Raw genomic sequence first — 27988 nt, 5'->3', positions numbered from 1 at the left:
TCACGAGTGGAGTCCTGTCTTCCCACAGCCCTCCTCTTAGTCTTACCAGGCCTCCAAGCAGCCAAAGGGCCTCGTCTTCCTGGTGTCCAACCCCAGGGCAGGGGTGCCTAATATGTGGTTCTAACCGCTCACTCCCCAGGGAGGGTCTCCACCCATGCAATCTCCCTTCTCTTCCGAGTCCCAGTAGTTTCTCTTCCCTTCCTACCTGATTCCGTGTGGATCTTTCTTATAGCTTTGATTGGAGACGAGTGTTCCTGCCAGTCTCCAGTTAGTTTTCAGTCAGAATTGTTCCACGTGTGGATGAATTTTGGATGTGTTTGTTGGGGGGAGTGAGCTCTGCACCCTCCTACTCCGCCACTTTGATCTCCTCCCCTCAACTCCCTCCTGAGGTGTAGACTCTGTTTGTCCTCACTCAGTCAGAGCAATCCCTTATTTCTTGGCTTATTAAGGAGCTGGTGTGTAATCTGAGTTGTTTAGTCACTAAGTCATGTCTGACTTGTTTTTGAGCCCATGGACTGTAGCCCACCAGGCTCCTCTGTCCAAGGGATTTCCCAGGCAAAAATATTAGAGTAGGTTGCCATTTCCTTCTCCAGGGGATCTTCCCAACCCAGGGATCAAACCTGGGTCTCCCGTATTGGCAGGAGTGTTCTTTATCATGGAACCACCAGGGAAGCCCATGTAATCTGAGTAGGTCTATCAGAAGGAAGCCGATGATTTTGTTAGATGAGGTGGGCAGGAGATACTCTTTCTTTTCCTGGATACAAATAAGGAAGCATGCAGCCCCTGGCTGTTTTGCAATCAGCTTATTTCCATGATGTGATTCAGCCTTGGGACCAAGCCCAAACCTGAAAAGAAAGCCTCATAGACATCCTGGCTGAATAGGACCTGAAGCCCAGCTTTCCTTTGTATGGTTCAATTATGTGATATAGTGACTCTTTAAGCCCCTTGTAGTTGTGTTTTCTGTTACTTGCAACTAAAAAAAAAATCTATCATGCCAAATCACCCCTGACCTCAGACTCCCCTCACCTCAAAATGGACCTTCCTTCCCATGGCAAGGCTGGGTGGGCTACCCTCAGGGGTCCAGATCCAAATGTACTCCTTTTCTGCTTTCTTTTCTTCTCTCAGTGTTCAATTTCCATTTCTGATGGCCTTTATTTTCTTCCTTGTCTTTTTTATTTTTTAAGGCAGAATTAATTTGAATTTTAAAATTTCATTTTGATGTAATTTTTATTTTATTTCAGCAATACATATTCACAAGTTAGACAGTTAAATAGTTATTAAAAGGAAAAGAGAAATCCCAACGTGATCTTCCCACACCCAACTTCTCTCCAGAGGCAATCCTATCAATCATTTTTACTGTTTATTCTGGGCTTTAGCTTCTATTGTTAAATAATACTTTTATATAGGTAGTTATCATTCTTTAGCTTTAGTTATTATACATTTTCTGTGATAAAAAAAATAGGGACATAGATTTCTTATACCCCTCCCCCCACACACAAAACCTCTCTCCCTCATTTCCTGAAAAAAATTATATCACAGTATTTTGCTATTTATATTCTCTATGTCAATATTGTTCACAGCTGAACCATGTAGTGTACTATGGTTTTATTCCCATTCTTGAACATCAGTTTCTTTCCCCCTAGTATTTAATAATTGCCTTGTCTTTTAACTTGCTTATTTTCCTGTGTATTTTTACCAGTTCATTCCACACTATCCAAGAAAGACATAAATCTTTCCAACACATGTAAATCAATCAGTTTCTTGTTTTTCTGCTACACACCAATGTCCTAGGAATTTCGTTCATCTTTATCCTGTGTTGGAGTCTCTGCTTTCTAGATGTCATGTTTTCCTTTATTTTGGTTTACTCTCTTATTTTGGAGAAGCAAATTCTCCTGTAGGTTTCTGTTAAAAAATGCGGAAGTTGTTGAAAATGTTGAGACCTTTCATACTGAAAATGTTTTTATCTCCCCTCTCATTTATTGTTGCTTTTTCATGTTCTGGCCCTTTTCTCTGATGTGTAGTAGTCATTGACTGCTGTCCTATAGGAGGATCCTCCAGACATCTGTCTTGACAAGGTACGAGTCTGTCAGCATTCTGGCAGCTGAGTGACCGAAGAAATCTGAGGCTCCTGTTCACTATGAGGACTTTCCCTCAGTCTCTTTCTAGTTTCAGAACGCTACCTCCTTCCCACCCTCCACTCTATCTTGGGGCTGACAATTCCAAAGAGAGAAACTTCAGCCTTCAGTCTTTTCATGAGAATAAGAAGGGGTAGGTACCTGATGAAGGAAGAAAACTCTCACTTAGATGTTCAAGTAATGTCCCTGGAGGTTTGCAAGGGGAGCGGTGGGTGAAGCACCCAGTCAGCCCCTCTGCACAGATGTTTTAAAAATTATTGTGGAGCTGTATGAACTTGAACAAAATTCTTAATTTATCTGGGCTGTAGTCCCTTCATCTGTAAAATGAAAATACAGGCTTTGGTGTGAAAATACAGGTTAAGTGGGATTAATGGATGAGTAGTGCCTTGCACAGGCTTCTCTGGTCACTCAGATGGTAAACAGTCCACCTGCAATGTGGGACATCTGGGTCAGTCCCTGAGTTGGGAAGATCCCCTGGAGGAGGGCATGGCAATCCACTCCAGTATTCTTGCTGGAGAATCCCCAAGGACAGAGGAGTCTGGTGGGCTACAGTCCGTGGGGTCACAAAGAGTCAGACAGGACTGAGTGACTAAGCACAGTGTGGCACAGTGCCTCGCACAGTCGGCCCAGCACAGATAGGGCACGAGATCATTGACAGTACAGTGGGCATGGTGGTAGCGGTAGGTAGTCCCCTTGGTTTTGCCTCAGTGGGAAGACAGGACCCTCCCTCCCTCAAGCCAATGCTTTTCTACACTCTCTTAGAAGAAAGCCACCCTTCTCATGTTCTGTCAAAATGTTCATCAAATTTCGTAGAAATTCAGGGGTACCACAATCTTTGCAACTTGCCTTCCAACTCACCCTCTCTCTGGCTGCCCAACCAAACCCTTAGCATCATCTCCTTTATTCTGGAGATTTTTCCCATCCAAATGGACTAACTTGTAGGATGAGAACTGTAGTGAACAGCCCAAACCCAAATCTCAAGAGTAAAATTGACCCCCTTCTTTCCTATTCTGCACATAATCTCTCCATCTCTAGGGAAATGCCTTGCATCCTTTTCCTAATCTTCCTGTCTTTCCTAAGCCCCTGACAAGAGAAAGGCGTAGCTTTTGCCTTTGGAGTTTCATTTTGCACTAGAAATCCTCTCAGTGCAAAATGAAATTCTTTTTCCCCTTTCTCTCTTGTCCCAGGGCTTCTCTCTCTTTTTCTCCCCCTGTTCTTGTTGGGGACCTTGACTCTGCTTTGTGAGAGGGAAGACTTCCTCTTCACAGTCTTCTCCTGATTTCTAGGGATGCTTTTCTTATCTGTTCTGGGGCCTCCAGTAGCTTTGTTAGTTGGCTGTATCTCAGGAGAATGAGATGGTTATCATCACCGACTCAATGGACCTGAATTTCAGCAAACTCTGGGAGACGGTGAAGGACAGGGAAGCCTGGTTTGCTGCAGTCCACGGGGTCGCAAAGAGTCAGACACAACTTAGTGACTGAACAACAATAGCAACAGGAGATTGAAGAAGGACGAGGAACAAGAGAAGCTGGAAACATTGGGGTTGTCTTAAAACTAAGCATTTAGAATGCCTAGTGGGCATTCTATCTGTATCTGTATCTGTATCTGTATCTATCTGTATCTATATCTGACTGAAACAGAATTTGATGAGAAGCAGCAGTCACTGTGCTCAGCATTTTCTCCCAGTCTGACATTTCTGGTTACAAGACTCTAAAGGGGATTTTTTTCTGCTGTACTCCTTATTTAGGCTCAAACACTGAAGATACACCTAATGAAAAATTTGAAGTAGGTCTTATAATAAAATCATGGTCAATTAAATCTTGGGAATCGACCTTTGTTGGGAATGGTGTAAATACATGGTCTTTTGGAGACCACGTGTGAATGAAGGTGGACACAAGACATAGGAACAGCCTATGAATCCCTTACACTCTTGTTTCATTTTCCAGCCATACACAGAAAGGAAAGTTGCACTTTGGTTCCTGTAGATGATCTTTCCTGAGTGCAGACTTTAGTCTGTCCTTAAAATTCTCCCCAGCAAAGTAATAAAGCAAAGGGTTGAAGCAGCTGTTGGCTGCCGCCAAAGCCAGTGTGACGGCCACAGCTTTATGCAGTGGGTCTCTGCATGTATCCGCCTTCCACTGGAGCAGGTGGAGGGTTCTCAGTATATGATAGGGCAAGAAACACAGGAGGAAGATGATCAAGGCAATGATGATGGTGGTCAGTGCCTTCCTGTGAGAAAGCCGCAGCCCTGATTCTGGGACCTCCACCTTCAACAGAGCTCGAATGATCAGCAGGTAGCAGATGCTGAGCGTGCAGAAGGGCAGCAGAAAGCCCACTACCAAGGCAATGTAGTTCATGGTCTTCAGTTTAGTAGCTTTATTACGATTCAGCTCCAAGCACAATGTGACATTGCCCTTCAGCTCAGAGCCATTTTTCAGAAGCATTATTGAGGCAGACATGATAAAGATCCATATGACCCCACAAAGAATCCAGGCATTCTTGATGCTGGTGGTATGAAGGAGCCGGAAGGGGTGAACGGTTGCCAGGAAACGCACAACACTCAACACAGTCAGGAAATAAATGCTGCTGTACATGTTGACATACATAGAGTAAGACATAATCCTGCAAGTCAGGTCCCCGAATATCCAGTTGGACCCTCTGAGGTAATAGTCCACCCTGAAGGGCAGTGTGGCTGTGAACAAGAGATCTGAAGTAGCCAGGTTGAGCATGAAAATGTTCACAGATGTGGACTTCCTATAAGGTTGCAGGAAAACATATATGGAAAAACCATTTCCCAAGACTCCCCAGATAAATATTACCATGTACACGATGGGGTAAAATTCTCTCTTAAAGTATTCAGCTGTGCAGTTCCTGTCGCTATGGTGATCGATGAAGGTGCTGTTGGTTTCCATTTCTGATGCAGAGATGGATGGAGATAAGGACACAAGTTCTCTTTCCATGCTGAATCAAAAGGAAACAGATACAAAAAGTTGCTTCCTGCTCATTGCTTACATTTATCCAGGTTTTAGTGAAACATAGAGAAATACTAGCTTTTCTTTGAAACTCGAATCAAAAAATATTGGCTATGTCCTACCATGTGCTTACACTTTTACCATCTGTCTTTACCATGTGTTTCATTTCATTTCATGATAAACTTCTAGAATGCAGAATAACCATTCATTTATCTGAGTGAAGCTAAAGTCTCAAACTAGGGGAACTCTTGCTCAGTGTCCAGATGAAAATCATCTAAAGCTTGTCTCTGACCCTGGAGAAAGTCATCAATTACACATCTTCTGCTCTGGAAGCTGACAAAGATTCTCTTCTTGATCAAACCCTAGCCAGGCTCCTCTGAGTCCTCTTGTCAACCAGGTGTAAACCTTGGCTTATGCTGACTTGAATAACAGCTAACATAAAAGCACTAACATAGTTTTGAACAGCTCAAGGCTGCAACTCTAGGATGACCATAACCTTCCCTTCTTGCATAACCTGAGACAACCCAAGACAGCCAAAAGAATTCAGTGTTTGTTCCAGCCAACACCTGGACATAGGGCCTCTGCCTCAAGCCTCTGTGGGAGGGTAAGAGCCTAATCTCTTAAGCACCAGTTAGAAAACCCAGATATTTTCCACTTGGACCCAACCCCTCCTTCCTATTTGTAATTTTTTAAATTCCCTGACTCTACTGAGCTCCTGCTCACTCCCTCCCCTCTCCTTTCTCTCATTCTCTTTTTAAAACACCCAGGGACGTCCATTGTGGTCCAATGGGCAAGAATATTCCTTGCAGTGCAGGGAATGTGGGTTTGATCCCTGGTCAGGGAACTAAGATCCTGCATGCCATGGAGCAACTGAGCTTGTGCGCTGCAACTACTGAGCATACATGCCATGACTGGAGAGCCCAAGCGCAGCAGTGAGAGATCCCATGTGATCCAACAAAGATCCTGTGTGTTGCAACTGAGACCCAATATAGCCAAATAAATGAATAAGTCTTTTAAAAAAATATATAAATAAAATAAAACATCCAGTTACTTCTGAATTCAGTTCATGTTGGACTAGTATATTATTGAAAAAATTGCAAGAGTATATTATTGAATAAAATCTGTCTTACCACTCTTAGAAGTGTGCAGGTTTGTTTATCTTTGACCAAGCATTGGTTTAAATGTAAATTTACTAGGCATAGTTGTCATGGATAATCACATGGATCTTAATTTCTTTTTTTCTAGTCAAAGAGAAATTTATACTAAACACTTCTTGCCTTACCTATGTAAATACTCCAGGACAGCCCATAACTGCAGAGGTAGGGGCAGACTTCTAGATGTCTAGGGAAAAAAACAGGTGGCTTGGGGGACATATTTTCATTGTCTGGGTATGGTAGTCTGGGTCCCTATTATACAGAGTTTTTTTATAAGAACTAATAACTATTTTTGTTTCTGCAAAGTCCTCCATTTTTAAATCTAACCCCCAAATTACCTAACACAAGCACAATTCCTACAATAATTCTTTTTCAACACCCTCTTCCTGAGATATTCTGATTTCCCATGGTGTGCATTCTCCTTGATACAACAAGTCAATAAACACAATGGTGTTCAACTACAGGGGTGTTCCCAAAGGCCTTTGACTAGAAGACACTGACTCTGAGAATTCACAGAATTATCTAAACACTAAAAGAAGTATGGTAAAATGTTAGTTAAATTAACCTACCCAAATGGATGCTTTGCAAATGTATTTCTGATATGGCAAATATGTTTTTCAATTCTCCTTCAGAGACTGATGTGAAGATGCAACTTAGAAAACATGGTTGGTATGTAAATGATGTAAAAGAAAAAAAAAAGTCTTTTCTTTAGTTCAGCACTTCCCAAAATATCTTCCACAAACTACGAATTCCATGAGATGTTCTGTGTAAGAAAAGGCTTCTGTGTTCAAATCAGCCTGAGAGACACAGCAAGCTTTAGTATCCCTCTCTTGGAGATTCATAACACATGGCAAAGCTCTAGGAGGTCCTACAAGAAAAAAATAGTCTGATTAATACAGGGTGTTCCTCTTTATTTTTATTTCTTTTTTAACTCTGGAAACATTTTTGCACATTGAAACATTCTACTATTCCACAGAACTAATGTTCTATAAAATCTTCCCTGTGCAATGCTGATGTTATTATATAATTTATCTAGAATATGATTTTGATAGAAGATGAAGAGGATCTCTACTTAATGGGCCAGATCAACAAGCCAGGATTCAAGAATCTGGAATTAAAGGGCTCTAAGCACTTACTATTGGGGGAATGAGCATTTCTAAGCATCCCTTACTTTGTGAAATGAGAGTTGTGTTAGTTTCCGTGGGCTCTTTAACAAAGTAGCACAGGGCGTTCCCTGGTGGTCTAGTGGTTACAATTCAGCGCTTTCACTGCTGTTTTGCAGATTCAATCCCCAAAGCCATGGGATGCGGTCAAAACAAACAAACATACACACAAACAAAAAACACAGACACGGGGCTTTGCTGGTGGCTCAGTGGTAAAGAATATGCCTATCAGTGATCTTCCCTGTAGCTCAGATGGTAAAGAACCTGCCTGCAATGCAAAAGACCCTGGTTCGATCCCTGGGTCGGGAAGATCCTCTGGAGGCGGGAACGGCAATTCTTGCCTGGAGAAACCCATGGACAGAGGAGCCTGGTGGGCTATGGTACATGGGGTCGCAAAGAGTTGGACACGACTGAGCGACTAACACTACTACTACTACTATCAATGCAGGAGACATGGGTTCTATCCCTGGATCAGGAAGATCCCCTGGAGAAGGAAATAGCAACTCACTCCAGCATTCTTGCCTGGAAAATTCCACGGACAGAGGAGACTGGCGGGCTGCAGTTCATGAGGCTGAAAAGAATCGAACACGGCTGAGTGCACACACACGAGGAGGAAAGGGATGGAGTGGGAGAAATTGGGAGACTGGAATTGATACATACACACTATCAATACATTGTACAAAATACACAACTGTTGGGAACACAGTGTGTAGCACAGGGAACTCTAATGCACTGTGATGTCCTACATGGGTTGTTGTTATTTAGTCACTAAGTCTTGCCTAACTCTCCTGAGACCCCATGGACTGTAGCCCACCAGGCTCCTCTGTCCATTGGATTCTCTGGGCAGGAGTACTGGAGTGGTCTGCCATTTCCTTCTCCAGGGGATCTTCCAGACCAGGGATCAAACACACCTCTCCTGTATTGGCAGGTGAATTCTCTACCACTGAGCCACCTGGAAAGCCCATGTGTTCTATTATCAATGGCCTTTTTAGAAAAGGACAGAGTCCTGTTTATATGGCCCTGACTTCAGAGCCAGGATTTGGATAGAATCTTAGGAAAAGCTTTTATCAGGAAAGGATCTAAAAATGTAAAACAAAGACTTGAAAGTAATCAAGTCCTTAAACGTTTTGACCATAAAGACCTTAAAACTGCTTCTCCCATCTCAAGACCAACAGGGTCCCTGTGACTTGCAACGAGGAGGGCAGTCTGGCCTTCCATCCTGTCCTCTCCATCACTGGGGGCGGTGAGCCTGCAAGGAGAGCGGCAGATGCTGGGAGAGTTGCTTATCCCAGACGGAGCATGGGACGCACCAGGTATGAGCATGGACAGCAGAGCATGAAAAAGATGGTAACAGTTGCTCCCCAGGATATTGGTGGGTGTGAGGGAAACAAGAGCCCCTGGCAAGAGGAACTTTTTGAGCAACTGGGGGAGAAGGCAGAACTCAGGAGAGAAGGTCCGTCGGCAGACAGCGAGGCGCTTGTACTTCCAGGCCACGATGGAAAGAGAGGCTCTGGACCTGAGAGGAGGCCTGGCCATTGCAGGCAGGTCCCAGTCCTTGTGAGAGAACCTGGATGTTGTACAACACCTTGGATGCAGAGATTTGGGCCAGGGGTGCCAAGAGAGGGGCCCTTTGCCTTTGTTGAGAAGAGGACCAAATCTCAGGAATGAGAGAGATGCTCATTTTTAGAATCAGGGCACCAGATCAGGATGAGATCAACCCCAAGGGTAAGGAACACTGAGTCCCAGAGTTACTTCAAGTCCTCTGCCTCAGACTGGGACGTGTTCTGGGCCCTCTGGAGGTGGGTGGGAGCAGGTGTGGTCCAAGGCTGTCGAACTAACCCAGTGGAAGGGAAAGGGACTGAGGCTACAGAAGCCAGGGCTTTGATTCTAAGAGCATTGTCATCCTTGGAAATCTAAAGAAAGAAAAACACAACCCCCCCTCCCAACAACCTAGAGGGTCTTCTCTGATGGCTTAGCGGTAAAGAATCTGCCCGAAAACAGGAAATGTGGGTTCAATCCCTGGATTGGGAAGATACCCTGGAGGAGGAAATACCCCACTCCAGTATTTTTGCTTGGGAAATCCCATGGACAGAGGAGCCTGGCGGGCTACAGTCCATGGGGTCACAGAAAAGTCAGACACAACTGAGCAACCAAACAACAACCCTTCCTAGAGGCCTCATTTAGCTAACAGCCACAGGTTAAAAGCAGGGCCAGCTCAAATCCAAAATTCCATTCAATGCATGGCTTTCCTTTGAGAAATCTCTAAGCACTTTGTTCTTTACTGCCTGTAAAAAAATGCACTTGACTATACCATGTTGGAATCTTTCACTAGACTGTTAAAAAAAAAAAAGGAAAGGAAAAGAAAGTCATCTACTAAATGTGGCTATAAAAATCAGCCAGACCAATTAAGTATATGACAGGAAGCTGAGAAGAGGCAAATTCAAGGAAAATTAGGAAACAGATTGACAGCATAATTTGCACTGCCTTAGAGAGATAGGAGAGGCTTCCCAGGTGGCGCTAGTGGTAAATAACCTGCCTGCCAATGCAGGAGATGTAAGAGACATGGGTTTGATTCCTGGCTTGGGAAGACCCCCTGGAGGAGAGCTTGGCTACCACTCCAGTATGGTTGCCTGGAGAATCCCATGGACAAAGGAACCATAAAGTCGCAGAGTCGGATACGACTGAAGTGACTTAACACACGTGCACGCAGAGAACGGAGAGCTGGAGTATGCGCATAGCTTCCTGGACAGAAAGGGGCCTCAGAACAAGGAAAGAGTTGAGTCTTTGTCTCCTGCAGCTTTAATGGTACTAAAACGACAAAGAAGAAAGAGTGCAAAGCAGCAGCAGGTGGAGATTCCGTGTTGCAGTTATGAAGAAAACTAAACATGCTGCATGCTCAGTTAAACTAAACATGCTGCATGTCCTCTGTTGAGGACAAAGAGCTTACCTGGATGATTAAACGTCTTCATGGTCACTGCAAAGCTGCAACTCTTCAAAACCTCACAGAAGTTTGTTTTTATTTACTCTTAGAAAAAAAAAATCTTCTATTTCTTTTTTTCTTTATTGGCCAAACTGCACCTCACAGCTTGCAGAATCTTAGTTCCCCAACCAGGGATCTGCAGTGGAAGTGTGGAGTCTTACCACTGGACCGACAGGGAGGTCCCCATCTCAGAATTTTTCAGTGCTTTGCTGGGAGCCTGATAGGCCTGTCACACCTCCTGTCCGCACTCTCAGCACTGACCAGGATGGGGAGTCCACAGGTGTGATTACCTTTGTGTCTCAGGTATGAGCCTGTGACCTGGCTGCGGACCCCAAAGACAGAGGCCCTAGGACACAGTGACCCAGTCTGAGGAACTGCAAGCATTATAGTCCAGGTGAGGCATGAAAGGGAGGACCAGGTGGGCAGAGGATGAGGTTTGGGTTTTACCTTGAGGGCAATGGGAGCCCTTGAATGCTGGAAAGTGGATTTGCATTTTATAGGTGTGATGGAGAACAAGCCTAGGTCCTGAGAGACTCCTGGGGACGCTCTTGCGATTGTCCAGGAAAGTCGGGGTGTGGTGTGTGTGTGTGTGTGTGTGTGTGTGTGTGTGTGTGTGCGCGTGTGCGAACATATCTGAGAATGAGACTGAGAATATAAAGAAATGAAAGCTGACTGGAGTTGGGGATGGATTAATTATGGGAGGTTGGGAAGTCAGGAAAAGTTGGGGTAGGAGATGGTCAATAATCTCTTACTTTGTGAGAGAATGGTGCCTTATGTTAATAAAAAGAGCATGAAAGGAATAAGAGGAAGTTGCTATTTGGGAAGGGGCATGCAAAATGAGTTCAACTGAGCATTTTGAATTTGAAGCATTTATGAAACATATACAAGAAGTGTCCAATCGCAGTCTAGAGCCGGGGAAGGGGAGACAGGCAAGCCTGTTGGGTTTAGGGGTCATCAGCACTTGGTAATTGAAGCCAGAGGAGTGGGCACGCTCCTGCAGGGGTGTGACAGCAGAGATGGAAGAGGATCAGGGACAGAACCTCAGGGAACATCAACAATTAAGGAACAGGGAGAGAGAAGGGGAACCTGGAGAGACAACCAAGAAAGTGATTGAATGATAAGAGATGAATCAGAAATGCAACTCTGGGACACTCCTGGTGGTCTAGTGGCTAAGATTTCATACGGCCAATGCAGGGCACCTGGGTTCAGTGCTTGGTCAGGGAACTAGATCTCGCATGCCACAACTAAGACCTAGTGGGCAAACCTCCCCCCAACCCCCACAAAAAAAATCAGAGAACTTAAAACAGAGAGAGAACGCAACTTCAGGGAGGCCAACACTGCTTTAAGGAGTTTAAGGAGGAGGGAGTGGCCATGGGGGATAAAAAGCGCTGAAAGATTTCACAGTAAGCTTGTGAGGGCCCCTGGGGGAAAGCGGGTGTGGTGGCTTGGGAGCCCAAGGCCAGAGAGCTGATAAAGGAGCAGGGGTTGAATAAGTGACCACTCGGAGAGGTGAGAACGTCTCAGTCAGCTTCTGTGAAGTGAAGAGGAAGTCAGGGAGGAAAGAGGCATTCTTCTCTCTGCAGACACCCTCTTATCTCTCAGCCCATCTCCAAATGGGCTTCCATCTCTTCTTCCGTTCATTTCTCATCCTATCTCCTCAAACTTCATACACCTGAACCAAGCTGGAGTAGAATGAACACTGAACCTGAAATTTGACTCCCAGCTCTCCCAATTTCTATCTGTTAAGACCTTGCACCACTGGTCACAGTTATACCTGTATTTTTATAAATGAGAGTCCGCTAACGGAGCCATGCCACAAGGCTACAGATGGTGGAAAAAGCACAGAAGTCTGGGTCCTGCTTTGTCGGTTTCTAGATACATGTGGCCTTGGTAACACATCACTTAGCTTATTTGGGGAAGAGTATCTATGAAATGAGGATAATGCTCTCCACTGATGCTGTAACTGAAAAGAACTCCAAGAGAAGCAAATGCAGGTAAAGTACTTTGAAAACCATGAAGCTGGCATTATTGCTATTATTTTGCTGCTCCTCAATGCCAGGAAGCTGGGGACTGGATTTGCACTTCTTCAGGTATGTACCCATGCTGTTCACTCTGCTCCTTTTTTTTCCCCCCTGGCCATGTCCTGCAGCATGTGAGATGTTAGTTTCACAATCAGGAATCAAACCTGTGGCCCTTGCATTTGAAGCATGGAGTCCTGAACACTGGACTGTCTACCCTGTTCTCTTTTATCTCCACCTTTTCCCCTCTTCTCCATCTCCCTCCTCCCCAGTAAGCAAGGCACCCAATTCTGTGTGTGTGAGTGCTTAGTCACTCAGTCCTGTCCAACTCTTTGCGACCCCATGGACTGTAGCCTGCCAGGCTCCTCTGTCCATGGGGACTCTCCAGTCAAGAATACTGGAATGGGTTTCCTTGCCCTCCTCCAGAGGATCTTCCCAACCCAGGGATCAAACCCAGGTCTCCTGCACTGCAGGCAGACTCTTTACTGACTGAGCCACCAGGGAAGCCCAGTTCTAGTCAAACCAAATCTTCTTCAACACCTGCATCACCTTCTGCATGTCGCCTTACCCAACTGACTTTTTCACAGGTCTCTCTCATCACTCCTGCAGCTCTTGTAACATCCTTGTTAACGTTCACAGAAATGTCAGTGTAAGGTAATAGAGCCAAATCTGCCACTTACAAGCATGGGAATCTTGCACAATTTATCTTCTCAGAGTCTCAGTTTCCTCATCTGTAAGTGGCATGATGACTTTATTTTTTTTTCATTGATTTTTATTAGTTGGAGGCTAATTACTTTACAATATTGTTGTGGTTTTTGCCATACATTGACATGAATGACATGATGACTTTAAAGTGTTTCACACTTTAAAGGTGAGCACTCAATGATATCAACTACCATGATTAAATCTCAAAGTGTGGACTTAGACCCATGATAAAGAGGTGAAAAGGATCTCAGAGCATTAGTAAAAATATGAAAGGTGATTTAATGATAAAGATGGTGAAAGGATGACAGACGTTCCCCTCTGCTGCAGGCAAGCAGTACTAGAGCAGCAGGTGAGAGTTAAAACTTTGGTTTGAAACCTGGTTCTTTCACTCACCAGCTCTGTGACATTGGACCTTATCTCATTGAGCCTCAGTTCCTTATCAATAAAATGGAGATAACGAAAACAATAGTCCTTACTTGTCTGGGTTGCTGTAAGAATTAAGCAAGACAACCCATGAGGTTAGAACCTGGGTGAGAGGAAACCCTGGAGAAAGAAACACATGTTAGTGAAAACGAGCCCCCAGTGGGGCTCCTGGGCATGAAAGCCTTTCTGTCATTCTGTTTCTTGTAGGAAACAGACTCTAGCCCCCATAACCTTCCCTAAGTTCCAAAACCGGTCTTAGAAAACACAGAGGAGCCAGAGATCAAATTGCCAACATCCATTGGATCATTGAAAAGGCAAGAGAGTTCCAGAAAAACACCTACTTCTGCTTGATTGCCTATGCCAAAGCCTTTCGCTGTGTGGATCACAATAAACTGTAGAAAATTCTGAAAGAGATGGGAATACCAGACCACCTGACCTGCCTCTTGAGAAATCTGTATGCAGGTCAGGAAGCAACAGTTAGAACTGAACATGGAACAACAGACTGGTTCCAAATAGGAAAAGGAATACATCGAGACTGTATATTGTCACCCTGCTTATTTAACTTCTATGCAGAGTACATCATGAGAAACGCTGGGCTGGAGGAAGCACAAGCTGGAATTAAGATTGCCGGGAGAAATATCAATTACCTCAGATATGCAGGTGACACCACCCTTATGGCAGAAAGTGAAGAAGAACTAAAGATCCTCTTGATGAAAGTGAAAGAGGAGTGTGAAAAAGTTGGCTTAAAGCTCAACATTCAGAAAACTAAGATCATGGCATCTGGTCCCATCACTTCATGGCAAATAGATGGGGAAACAGTGGAGGACTTTATTTTTGGGGGCTCCAAAATCACTGCAGATGGTGATTGCAGCCATGAAATTAAAAGACACTTACTCCTTGGGAGAAAAGTTATGACCAACCTAGATAGCATATTAAAAAACAGAGACATTACTTTGCCAATAAAGGTCCATCTAGTCAAGGCTATGGTTTTACCAGTAGTGATGGATGGATGTGAGAGTTGGACTATAAAGAAAGCTGAGTGCCAAAGAGTTGATGCTTTTGAACTGTGATGTTGAAAAAGACTCTTAAACGTGCCTTGGACTTCAAGGAGATCCAACCAGTCCATCCTAAAGGAAATCAGTCCTGGGAGTTCATTGGACTCCAATGCTTTGACCACCTGATGAGAAGAACTGACTTATTGGAAAAGACCCTGGTGCTGGGAAAGATTGAAAGTGGTAGAAGGGGACGACAGAGGATGAGATGGTTGGATGGCATCATTGACTCAATGGACATGAGTTTGAATAAACTCTGGGAGTTGGCAATGGACTGGGAGGCCTGATGTGCTGCAGTCCATGGGTTCACAAAGAGTTGGACATGACTGAGGGACTGAACTGAACTGAACTGCGACCAGGTTAGAGGAATGTAGCCTCTGAACACATGCTAATCTTATCAGCACTCCTACCCTTGAATCATTTGCTATAACACTCCTCATCAAATCCTTCTGGGTTGGGATACATAGTTTTGAGGGCAGAAGCCCATTAGCCCCCCTTTGCCTGGCAAAGCAATAAAGCTATTCTTTTCTACTTCACCCCAAACTTGTCTCCAAGATTCAGTTCAGCACCAGTGCACAGATGCTGAGCTTTCAGCATCATTTCACCATCAAGAATACTGGAGTGGGTAGCCATTCCCTTCTCCAGGGTAGCCTCCCAACCCAGGAATCTAAACCAGGTCCCCTGCATTGAGGTAGATTCTTTACTGTCTGAGCAACCAGGGAAGAATTAAAGAATTAAAAGTGTTAGTAGCTCAGCCATATCCAACTCTTTGCAAACCCATGGGCTGTAGTCCACCAGGCTCCTCTGTCCATGGAATTCTCCAGGCAAGAATACTGGAGTGGGTAACCATTTCTTCTCCAGGGGGTCTTCCCGACTCAGGGATTAAACATGGGCCTCCTGCATTCACAAGTAGATTCTTTGCCATCTGAGCTACCTGGAAAGCCCTTCTGTATCATTACTGTTATTACTGCAAAAGTTCACAGACTTAGCTCCCTGAAGTTGTGCAGAGAGGACTCAACCCTCTGGAGTCAAAGGTTTTACAGCCTCAAAATCCCAGAGGCCCCAGAATGGTAGCTAATATGCCCTCCAAAACAAAGAAGTATTAATGAGTGCCTTGTTCTTGAAATACAGTCCTGCTAGCTCAGCCCTCAGTTGTAACAGGCTCCAAATGTCCAGGTGGAAACATATAGCTTGGGACACTTCTTTAGCCTCCCTGAAACAGTCTTATATTAATACTCTTAGTTTTTCAATGGCTAACATGAATTAAATGCTTACAGATCAAAACAGAAATACAAACGAACAGATCTGAGATTACCATCTTTTGAATGAGGAACTGAGCTGGTCTCTGGGCTTCTAAAATAAACAGGGGGCAGAGGAGTGAACCACTCAGAGCCCTGTTCAATGGAGTCAGCATCTTGGAGCGTTCTGCCACTCTGATCCTCCACCCTGTCTGTCCCACAGTGCCAATGCCTCCTATCCTTTCTCATACCACCAGCCTAATGGTCCTTTGTCTGCCAAATGCCATTTTCCTCCCACACTTCATAGCTGTGACATCAGCCTGTCAGTGAGAGGTGCTAGTGGATCTGCTGTAAACCAGTAGGTGTTAAATAGCATTTCGGGCTTGGGAAGTTCCCCCAGGAGCAAATTCTCCAGTCTGTGCTGCCAAGATCTCTTTAACAGATCTGGGACCCAGAGGGACCGCTCAACCAGAGTCCTGGGCCTGATACGATGACCTTGAAGCTTCCCCTCCAGGGCCTATGGCTTTCACTGTAGACTTTCATTGTCTCCTATCTGTCCTCTGCCTAGGAGTTCACGTGCCCAAGTTACAAAGCTCATAAGGCCCAACCTCTCCTCCCAGATCCCAACCAAACTGTAGCAGACTCACTCCAGGGCTCAGCAGAGAGAAAAGTCACTGTGCTCTTCCTAAAATTCCCAGGAGCTCCTGGGGAGCCTGAAGATCCAACAAACACTCTTTGGACCTAGTCTCTTTGTCATCAGGGGCAGAATTGAGTGAGTCTTTGCAGCAAGGGTGGGAATCCTTGTGGCGGAGGGCTCCTGTGGGAGACCGAATGCCCTGAGTAGTTCCCTGCTTATAATTGCCTCCTCTCACTGGCTTCTTTCATAAGGAAGCTGCCTGGCCTGCCTTCATCTCTCTGCAGATTTCTCAGGAACCCAACAGGATTTGGCAAACAGGAAGGGGGAAAGTATTAGTCACTCAGTTGTGTTTCTGACTCTTTGCAACCCTATGGACTATATAGCCTGCCAGGCTCCTCTGTCCATGGGATTCTCCAGACAAGAATAATGGAGAGGGTTGCCATGCCCTCCTCCAGGGGATCTTCCTGATCTAGGGATGGAAGCCATGGGAGCCACCAGAACCTTCCTTGCCTGGATTCAGCCTCAGGCTGCTTGAAATCCTGTCTGTCAGGCCCCATTGGGGTGGGGTGCACATGTAGCGCACAGCAGCTGTGGCCTGCTGCCACCAAAAGGAGAACTTGACTCAGATGCAGAGTGTGTGGTCAATGACATTCACCACCGCAAATGCACGCGGGCAGACACAGGAAGAAAAACCTCGAGAAGAAGCATGTTGCCAGGGCCACCATCAGGGCAAAGATCAGCACGGATACATGAAAGGTGACAATTTGGAGAGCACTGGCGTTGTCAAAATGTCAGCTCCTTTGAGTCGCAGCGTCTTGCTGATGGTTTAGCAATAGCTGCCCTTTTTCTCTCTTTTGCCGAGCAGTTGTCCCCCCACTGTTCACTTGATCAGTCAGTTTGCACATTCTCTTCCGAAATTCCATTCTCGAGAATTTCCCTGTGCCCAAAGGTGCCTGTGGGTTATGGACATATGTGGGGAGAACTATGCCTTAGAACTGGGGTCTCTGCGCAATTTTGTTATTTGATGTGCTATTTGGAGGAGAAAAATGCTCTCAGAGAACACCTTATCCCAGGGGACTGAACCCTAGGGGAGGGTTAACACCCAAGCCAGTGAAGGGGCATTTCTGCCTCTGAGAGCCAGATGCATGGCTCACATCAGTGGACCGACTCAATGGACATGAACTTTGGCAAACTCCAGGAAAGAGTGAGGGACAGGGAGGTCTGGTGTGTTGCAATCCATGGGGTTGCAAACTGTTGGATACGACTGAGTGACTGAACAACAACAACAGCAACAAAGCTGATTATGGATTTAATTTCATAAAGAATCTGAACATTTAAAAAATTGTTTCCTAATGCACTTCATCAATCTATGAAGATTGGAAGTATCTATTATTAACCCAATTTCTGATCCAATAAACATCAAGAAACATCCAAGAAAGATAATAGACCCATTCTGCAGCTGAGCCTCTGATTTCCAAGTCTTCTGATTCCAAAGACAGAAAACCAGCAAATGTGATCTCAGAGGCCATTGCCCTACTCACCTTAGTAATTTCACAGGGGTTGTGTCATCATCAGGACTCTCACTGTCCACAACCTAAGTGACTATGAGACATGAGTTAGGGGCTCAGGCTCCCCTAAAGCCCACTTATTCAAATGAAAACTCCCTGTCTGTCTTTCTCCTTCCAGCTTAGCATTTCACCTTCTATTATTAAATTTACTTCTTGGAGTTAAGGAATTATTGACTAAGGTAGGCAGTTAAGCATCATACGATTCCTGGCAGGATACAGTGGTGGGATGAAGCCATAGAAAAATTGGGGGAGTAAATCCCAACAGGATCCAAACCCTGGCTCTAGCCCTTAATGGTGGCCTGAGCATTATCAGCAAGTACTCAGCCTTTCGGCATCATTGTGAGGACCAGGGAGACAAAACGGTGAAAGACCCCCACAACTGCACGGAGCCTGCACATCACACACTTTCAAGGCATCAGCAGCCTGTGCAAGCCTGGCTACTGTCAGGGGAAAATAGTATGCCAGGTGCAGGATACCTGTAAGGAATTCTAAGAAAACTGTAAGGCAGTGATTCCCAGTCTTTTCTGCACCAGGGATGGGTTTCACGGAAGATCATTTTTCTGTGGATCAGGGCTGGAGGTGATGGTTTCGGGTTGATTCAAGCACATCACATAGACTGTGCGCTTTATTTCTATTATTATTATTACATCAGCTTCACCTCAGATCATCAGGCATTAGATACTGGAGGTTAGGAGGTTAGGGTTACCCCTGCTGCAAAGGAAAGTAAGAAACCTGTAAAGGATAAGAAGAAAATGTTTTTTCCTAGATCTCAAAAAAATTGAAAATCAGGAGATTTGTCCAGGAAGGTGTCCTAACCAGCTGCCAGGAGCCTGGAGGACAGTGAACGTGGGTGACCCAAAAAGGAGAGGTCAAAGGACAAGCGCACTGCTGGCTCCCCACCAGCCCTCAGCGCACAGCCCCAGATCGTCCTGCTACCCAGTCTCCTTCAAGGAAGGCCTGCCCTTGTTACCCAAGGTTCCCACCAGCCCTCCTTTCCATCCAGGGGCCTGATCAAGGCCACCCATGACAGGCTGTCAACTCTCCACTGCTGTCCCCAGTAAAACCCACTCCAGCCTCATAACTTAGCTCAACGCTCTGAACATACCAGACTCTGTCTTACCTACTTAATCTGAGCTCCAGTTCCTCACCTGGCCCTTAATTTGTATGTGTGTGTGTTCAGTCATGTCTGACTCTTTGCAACCCTATGGACTGTGTGTAGCCTACCAGGCTCCTCTGTCCCTGGAATTTTCCAGGCAAGAATACTGGGGTGGGCTGCCAATGATAGATATCTTCCAGGGAAGAAAAATTCTCAATGGTCTTTTACAACAGAATTGAAGAACTGACTCATTGGAAAAGACCCTGATGCTGGGAAAGATTGAAGGCGGGAGGAGAAGGGGTCAACAGAGGATGAGATGGTTGGATGGCATCACCGACTCGATGGACATGGTTTGTAAGCTCCGGGAGTTGGTGATGGACAGGGAAGCCTGGCATGCTGCAGTCCATGGGGTCACAAAGAGTCGGACCCGACTGAGCAACTGAACTGAACTGATGTCCAGGCATTTTTCCTCACAAACTTTTTGTCTCTGAAGTTCAAATCTAAGATCTGGGGACAGGAATGCATGTGAGTGCTTAGCCATTCAGTTGTGTGTCTAACTCTTTGTGACCCTTTGGACTGTAGCCCGCCAGGCTCCTCTGTCCATGGGGTTTTTAGGCAAGAATACTGGAGTGGGTTGTCATTTCCTCCTCCAGAGGATCTTGTTCATCCAGGGATCAAGCACATGTCTTCTGTGTCCCCTGCATTGCAGGTGGATTCTTTACCTGCTGAGCCATTGGGGACAGGAATATATCAGGTCAATGGTCTAGAGGCCAGAGGAAGGTTGCAAAAGACACACAGACATCATAGGGGGTGACTGTCTTTTTATCTCTGAGGATTGCAAGTTGTCTTTCTGGCTCTGGGGCAATAACTTCCACTGCAACTAACAAGGGAAGTCGCTTTCAAACCTCTCAGAATTTGCAAGAGAACAAAGTTCTAGTTGAGCTAAGATTCAAAATAAAAAGAAACAAACTTCAAAGAATCTGTGATGCTCTCAAGCATTTTGTAGATGACTGTGTTTCCTGTACTAGAAGAACAAACAAGAAAAAAACTATAATCCCACAGGAAGACACTTACTTGGGGAATAGTGTTTTGTTTTTTCCAAGGTAAACATATTCTTGTTTTCATAACATGCAATAGAAATAATAACTGTGGACTAGACCCTTTTCAGTTCTCCCAGTTTGATGAACGTCCGGAGCAAATAGACTCCCCATCCTACCCCATATTCCTCTCTCTTCCTTTCGCTGCTCCTAACCTGACTTACCCACATATCCCCCCTTCTTCTTGTTCTTCCTCAGATCTGCTTGCTTCTTTAAAACCTCTTCTTGAAAGACGTAAAAAGCTTCTGCACTAACCCTGGCTCTTCCTGAGGATGCTCCAACTTTAAGATTCTTTGGTTCCAGGCTGTTCTTCCAGCTTCCATTACTTTCTCTGTCCAAGGGGTCAGCCCTTATTGCCACCAAGACATAGGAGAAGATTTTCTTTAAAGATTGTCCAAGGCTATATCACTTTCTCCATGGGTCAGTTCACATAAAGAGGTTAATAGGTTCAATAGAGATAAAAAGAAGCTGTTAACTAAAGTGCATATTCATTGATGAATTAATGCATTTACACCTGCCCATTTATTCTTAGGGCTTCCCAGGTGACTCAGTGATAAAGAATTTGCCTGCCAATGCAGGAGACAAAGGCTCGATCCCTGGGTTGGGAAGATCCTCTGGAGCAGGAAATGGCAACTCACTCCACTATTCTCCCCTGGGAAATCCAGTGGACAGAGGAGCCATGTGGGCTGCAGTCCATGGCATCCGTAAGGAGCCAGACACGACTTAGCGATAAACAACATTGATTCCTAACGGAGCCCGAGTACTGGGCTGTCTGCAGAGACTCCGTCTTCAGCCATTCTTCATCCAGCAGAAGGAATGAGACTCACACATAAGTAATTCCAACGCAAAGAAGTAGTGGGCAGTTCCGTGAGAACGCCATAGATGCAGTGCTGTGGGTTCTGTTGTGGACTTGATAAGGTTCTACAGAAAAGCTGACAAACCCAGGCCAATTCTTGACTTTCTCAACATTGCCCAGCTTGGCTGCTGTATTAACCAGAGCTCCCTGGGTCACTGGACAATCCCTTGTTAGGCTTCTACCTTCCAGATTTAGCCTTGGGGGAATTAGCATGCCTCAGATGTCTGGTGAGCAAGACAAACTGGGAAAGCAGGAGTCCCTGAGCCTGGAGCACACATGAGATGCTCAAATGCCCAAGGTGATCCTGACATACAGCAATGCTCTTGTTGCTCAGTCACTAATCATGTCCAACTCTTTGCAACCCCATGGACTGCAGCACGCCTGGCTTCCCTGTCTTTCACTATCTCCCAGAGTTTGCTCAAACTCATGTCCATTGAGTCAATGATGCCATCCAACCATCTCATCCTCTGTCGCCCTCTTCTCCTTTTGCCTTCAATCTTTTTCAGCATCAGGGTCTTTTCCAGTGCAATGAGTACACCACAAAAAATATATCACTTTCTTCCCAAATGAGTGATGTGTATGTGATGTGGGGTGCCCTTGATGACCTCAGGTCAGGGAGGAAAGATGGTATAACGAATGAAAACATGTGTTTTGAGTTAGAGGGGACCTAGGTTTGAGCCTCAACTCTGCCTCTTGATCACTCTTATTCCTGTGTTTCAAGACCTTCATCCGCAGGGAAGACTGGGCACTGATGAGGAAAACTGATACAATTAACTCAATCCCTGACACTTGGTAAGTTTCCAGGTGATGCTAGCTAACAATAATAAGAACATGCTAGCTAACAATAACAGAAATATTTGTGACAAGTATGAACAAAACTCATCGAGAATTAAAAGAAAGGCTTCTTTATGGCCAAGTAAAATGAGTTGGTACCATTTCATCTGGAGAAGAGCTAACCAGAAAGATAAGAACAATTCCATTCAATTACTTCACATCTTTATTACACAAGCAATGAATGTGGTTAAAAAAATAAAGTAATACCAGCTGAAATGAACTTAAACTATAAGATTTACTACCAACTAGACACATACAAATGTTTGTGCCTTTACTTCCTTTCACTTTTCTTCAAATATACATATTTTCAAACAAAAATGAGTCCATATTTTAATGCTATTTTGTAACTTTGCTTTTTTCTTCTTGCTAAATCATGATCATTGTCATGTAAATAACTATTACATGTCAATGTCATGTAAAGAGACAAAAGAATTTCAATTATATAGACATAGCAAAATTTGAACAATTTTTCTCTACAATAACCATTACTCAAGATGTATGTGCTCTAAACTGAACCAGACTGGGCCAGTTCTGGTTCGACCCTAGGAAAGATCCTATGTCCTCTTGGTCTCACTTTCTTATTTTAAAGTAAGAGTTATACTTTCCGGCACTCATGTGAATCAAATGAACGACTGTATGTGAAGGAATTTCTTAAACAGTGAAGGCAGTGTAGAAAGGGAGACTTAGACAGCTTGCTTGATAGTGTACCCCCTTTCCTTTAAAATGTATAGCTTTTAGGTATGGGTCAGAGAGAGAGAAATATTACAAATAACCTAGGTGGTTGTTATTATGCTTCTCACCCGTTAGAGCCACCTGAGAAATTTTTAAAAGTTAAAACAACAACAACAACAGATGAGTGGCTCCTCACCAAAGTTAATTTTCAATTATTCTAAAGATAATTTTCTAATCTCCCCAGAATCAAATAATTCTGATGGAATGTACAGCCAGAGTTGAGAACCACTGGCTGAAGTCCCCAAAGGGCAACAAGCAGATTATAAACACATGGTCTCATACATGCCTTCCCTCTCACGGTGCCTCTCAGTAAAACTGAAACTCAGTAGAGCTGAGAGCTGAAATCTACATTCTCAAGTTTAACCTCCTCTCCTCAAAAAACAAGACTCTGAAAGGAAAAAATATATATCTTATGTTATCAAATGACCCATTCCATGAAAAAAGGAAAGATGCTATATGACCCCATATAGGGGAATGCTTGGGCAAAGAACAGAAAATTTCCTCCATGTAATACCATGCAGCAATTTAAAATTATGATTATAAAGCATTTACAGCAATGTGGGGAAATGTATGCTCTAATGGAAAAAAGGAATATAAACATATCCATTGTGTACAAACATGACTATGAAAATTAACTAAAATCATATGTAGACACACATAGTCAATGGAAAGAAATAACCCCCAAAATATCAATAGCAGCTATCTCAGTGGTGGTTTTTGCTTCCTGCTACTTTTTTTGTACTTTCCCAATATTTTTTAAAGTACCATGCAGTAGAATAAAGTTTATAGTAGAACAAAATAAACTTACTTTTAAAAATTATTCTTCTTCCTATGAAGCATAGCAAAGCATAATTTTTAACAACTAACAGGGCAAAGATGAAAATGCTCACCTCAGTTTTCTTTCTTTCAGCTGCCTTGGCTCTGGCTCTGTCTCTGCTGTCTTCCTCCTCCAAGTAATTCAGTTTGCTTGTTTAAAAAAAAAAGCGAAATAGCAAATTGTATTTTATGAACAGTGTCAGCCAATGGCAAGAGAAGAAGGCACTCTGGTCAGATAGCCATTTGCCCTATAAGGAACTTTGGTGTCAGAGCTGGTGCTGGCTTCCTTCTCAAGATAAAGAGTGTAAGATTTCTACTTAGGGACCACAACTAAAGGAAGAAATCTGTATTAGCTCCGCCCCTCTCATTGTTTTAATTGGCATCTTTCACAACAAATCAAGAGGACGTGATGGGCTGGAGTCAGGAGTTTTAAGTGGCTTTAGTTCTCCTACATGCTTTTTGTTTCTATGACAACATGCAAATCAACACCACCCTATTAGTATAGCACTTCAAAGCTGTTCAGGGCAATGCCAACACCCTCTTGCTTTTTCAACTTACTTGTACATAGGCAGAGATGTTATCCAGTCTGGTGAAAATGCTGTCAAAAGTTATCCATGGTATCCTCGTTGCTCACCTTAAAGGTCCTTTGTCCTTTTTTAGCCCTCATCTTCCTTCCTCAATTTGTTTTGCACAGTTAACCACAGTCAGTTTCTTGAAACTTTCTCTTCCTTGTTTCTCTGACTCTCTTGGTTCCTATTCTTTTCCTTGGATTATTTCTTCCTTGCTTCCTTTCTGATTCTTCTTTTCTCCTTTTTCTAAATGTGAGCTTTTAGAAACAGGCTACAAGACCAGAAGACACAACAGTCTGTCTTCTGATCTCTTCTCATCGTATTCTGCTTTTATCTATATTACCCACCTGGATGCATGCTCAGTCACTCTGTCGTGTTTGACTTGCAACCCCAAGAACTGTGGCCTGCCAGTTCCTCTGTCCATGGGATTATCCCAGCAAGAACACTGCAGTGGGTTCCCATTTCCTCCTCCAGGGGATCTTCTTGACCCAGGAATCGAACCTGCATCTCTTGTATCTCCTGAATTGGCAGGCATATTCTTTACCACTGAGCCACTTGGGAAGCCTGTATTATCCACATTCACTGACGTAATGTGGCCAAACAGAGTTTTTCTCCTCCCCACCCAAGTGCGCGCTCTCTCATTTACCCAATCTAATGAAATGGCACCACAATGATTCAGCCAGCCAATCTCACCATAAACCTAGTTTCTCACCATAAATCCTTAACTTCTCTCTTTCTCCCACAGCCAACATGCAAGCCAACAATTCCATTTGTTCTACCTGCAATATATGTTTTAAGTCTAACCATTTTTCACTTTCCCCATTTCATTAATATCTTCAGCATTAATGCTGCAATAACATTCAGTTCAGTTCAGTTCAGTTGCTCAGTCATGTCCAACTCTTTGCGACCCCATGAATATCAGCACACCAGGCCTCCCTGTCCATCACCAACTCCCGGAGTTTACTCAAACTCATGCCCATCGAGTCGGTGATGCCATCCAGCCATCTCATCCTCTGTCGTCCCCTTCTCCTCCTGCCCCCAATCCCTCCCAGCATAAGGGTCTTTTCCAATGAGTCAACTCTTCACATGAGGTGGCCAAAGTATTGGAGTTTCAGCTTCAGCATCAGTCCTTTCAATGAACACCCAGGACTGATCTCCTTTAGGATGGACTGGTTGGATCTCCTTGCAGTCCAAGGGACTCTCAAGAGTCTTCTCCAACACCACAGTTCAAAAGCATCAATTTTTCGGCACTCAACTTTCCTCACAGTCCAACTTTCACATCCATACATGACCAATGGAAAAACCACAGCCTTGACCAGATGGACCTTTGCTGGCAAAGTAATGTCTGTGCTTTTTAACATGCTGTCTAAGTTGGTCATAACTTGCCTTCCAAGGAGTAAGCGTCTTTTAATTTCATGGCTGCAGTCACCATCTGCAGTGATTTTGGAGCCTCCAAAAATAAAGTCTGACACTGTTTCCACTGTCTCCCCATCTATGTGCCATGAAGTGATGGGACCAGATGCCATGATCTTAGTTTTCTGAATGTTGATCTTTAAGCCAACATTAAAACCCACACCAGTATTCTTGCCCATAGAATCTCCATGGACAGAGGATCCTGACGGGCCACAAAATCCATGGGGTTGCAGAGAATCAGACATGACTGAGTGACTAAGCACAGCAAAAGGCATCCAAATTGGAAAGAAAGAAGTAAAATTATGTCTGTTCATAGATGATATGATCCTATATGTAGAAGACACTAAAGACTGCACACACTCAGAGACCTGACAGAACTAATACAAAAATTTTGCAAAATGGCAGGAAACACAAAAATCAGTTGCATTCCTATGCACTAACAATGATCAATCCAACAAGGAAATTTCATTTATAATAGCATCAAAAAATTCCCATAGGAATCAACTTAACCAAGGAGGTTAAAGATTTGTACACTGAAAATAAAACATGGCTGAAAAGTATGAAAGACATAAATAAGTGGAAAGATATCCCATGTTCATGAATTGGAAGGCTTCATATTATTAATGTACTACCCAAACTGACCTACAGATTCAGCACAATCCCTATCAATGATGCTTTTTAGAGAAACAGAAAAAATCCATCTGAAAACTCATGCTGTGAAAAAAATTCCTAGAAAATTCCAATAGAAAACCAAACCAGATTGCACAACTAAATCTAAATTAAAATAATTTTAATTAAGCCTATTTTATTTTCCAAGACAAACTTAACCTCAATAAAATCGTTTTGACAAACTTCCCAACAACATATTGTGAACTGGAGTCTTTTGGACCTGGAAGCAAGTTGAGATTTTGTAGAAGGCCCCTACAACATCGCAAAAGAGTCATCTTGTCTTTTGAAGGAGATAAGTTAAACTGATTAGGTTTATTTAATATCTTAAATTTTATGAGAATCATTGTCAATTAAGTGATACTATTTTTCTTTATCTGTATAGTTACATGTTATGTGTTCTAGGAAAAGGGGGCACCAGAGGATGAGACAGCTGGATGGCATCACAGACACAATAGACATGAGTTTGAGCAAACTCCAGAATATAGTGAAGGACAGGGAAGCCTGATGAACTATGGACGGAGGTTCATGACATTGTACAGGAGACAGGGATCAAGATCATCCCTGCCGGGGTCCTTACCCCAGCAGGATCCAGGGGTACCCTCAGGATGAACGGCATCGGCGAGAGAGACACACAGTGAGACAAAGCTCGGGGCTAAGTCTGAAGTTTATTTTTGCACGGCCCCTTTATACCCTTAACAACATCTTTTGGGGGGAAGTGCATATTGCTTACACACAGGTCATCTCAAAACATTACAGCAACTTGACCTTCAACAGAAACAGGGTGTCACCCACATACTTTTCTTTCACAAGAGTCTTTCTTATCATTTGGCCTTCAGGCCTGCTAACATTTTATGGCTTGCACCTGGTGTGACTTAAGCAACTTCAGTAGCTGACCCTGTTTTTCTTGTGAATAATCTATTTTCTTTCTAATGGGCATCATCTCTATGGGAACTACATAGGCTTACCTCTTTACAGAACAGAAATGCAAAGGATTGCAAAAACAGCAGATATAGCACAAAACAGGCTCTTAGTCTAAAAGTTAACTACCTGCAAGAAGTCACCAGCTAATCTCTATCTAAAGGATTTTCTATTAGGCACATTTGTGGCTATCATGTTTGTGGAGCTTTTCTCACCCCGCGGAGGGACCTATGTTTAATAGTTTCTTTTGTTAGCGTACTATGCTTAGGATGTTTAGAATAATCATGAGCATTTTTTGCAATGAGAGCACACATTTAACAAACAAGCCAGAATGCCAGCAAAAGGGTTTGAATTGAAGCATTTCTTTCATCCCTGGCCCCTTCATAGGGTACCAGCATCCAGGAGATTTGTTAACTAGTGTTTTAAGTTGGTCTTTATTCAGTGAAAGAGGAGCAGGAGAACTCTCGGCAGGCAACACAAGAATCTGCAGCAGGGCAAACAAGAACAACAGAAAAGGGGGGAGGATACAGGGTGGGGTAGAGGCCGAGGCCAACCTGGAGGGTCCCTTGTATTCTGAATGGCCTTGCGTGTCAGGTATTTTCTTCATGACCTCGTCATGGGTGGGATCTCCCACAACGGTTCCCGGCATCTCCCCCTTTTTTATTTTATTTTATTATTATTATTTTTTTTTAGTGGAGTGCAGTTTATTACACCGGCGGGCCCAAGGCAGAGTCTCCTCTTAGCCAAGGACCCTGACCAGCATTTGTGAAAATCTTTTGTACCCCCTGTGTACGTGTCCAAACCCACCAGCCCAAATCCCTTGAGGCTTACAAAGGAAGGGTAAATACAATCACAATAACCCCATCATTTACGTATTATGTGTTCAAACAGTTAGTAATCAATAAGCCAGAGGTTATATTCCAACCAGTTAATAGCCGATAAG

The 27988-nt window shown here is 44.0% G+C and overlaps 1 protein-coding gene across 2 annotated transcripts; it reads right to left on the bottom strand.

Annotated features, from left to right (window-relative positions):
- Positions 1-1208: 1208 nt before the first annotated feature.
- CYSLTR2 (cysteinyl leukotriene receptor 2) lies at positions 1209-23781 on the bottom strand. Of its 2 annotated transcripts, XM_020904040.2 has the most exons (3): positions 23551-23781; positions 6831-7129; positions 1209-5096 (listed from the first exon to the last, which is right to left on the bottom strand). In XM_020904040.2, the coding sequence occupies exon 3, from the start codon at positions 5093-5095 to the stop codon at positions 4058-4060; it is 1038 nt and encodes a 345-aa protein (XP_020759699.1). In that variant the 5' UTR covers position 5096; positions 6831-7129; positions 23551-23781; the 3' UTR covers positions 1209-4057. The 2 variants fall into 2 exon arrangements, with proteins under 2 accessions (XP_020759699.1, XP_020759700.1); XM_020904041.2 differs by lacking the exon at positions 6831-7129.
- Positions 23782-27988: the final 4207 nt, after the last annotated feature.

Source organism: Odocoileus virginianus, chromosome 8 (assembly GCF_023699985.2).
Source record: "Odocoileus virginianus isolate 20LAN1187 ecotype Illinois chromosome 8, Ovbor_1.2, whole genome shotgun sequence".
NCBI classification, from domain to species: Eukaryota; Metazoa; Chordata; class Mammalia; order Artiodactyla; family Cervidae; genus Odocoileus; species Odocoileus virginianus.
This window is presented reverse-complemented; position numbering and strand designations above follow the sequence as displayed.

Coding starts and splice junctions, on each gene's coding strand:
- CYSLTR2 (XM_020904040.2), bottom strand. CDS start 5,095: ATGGAAAGAGAACTTGTGTCCTTATCTCCATCCATCTCTGCATCAGAA.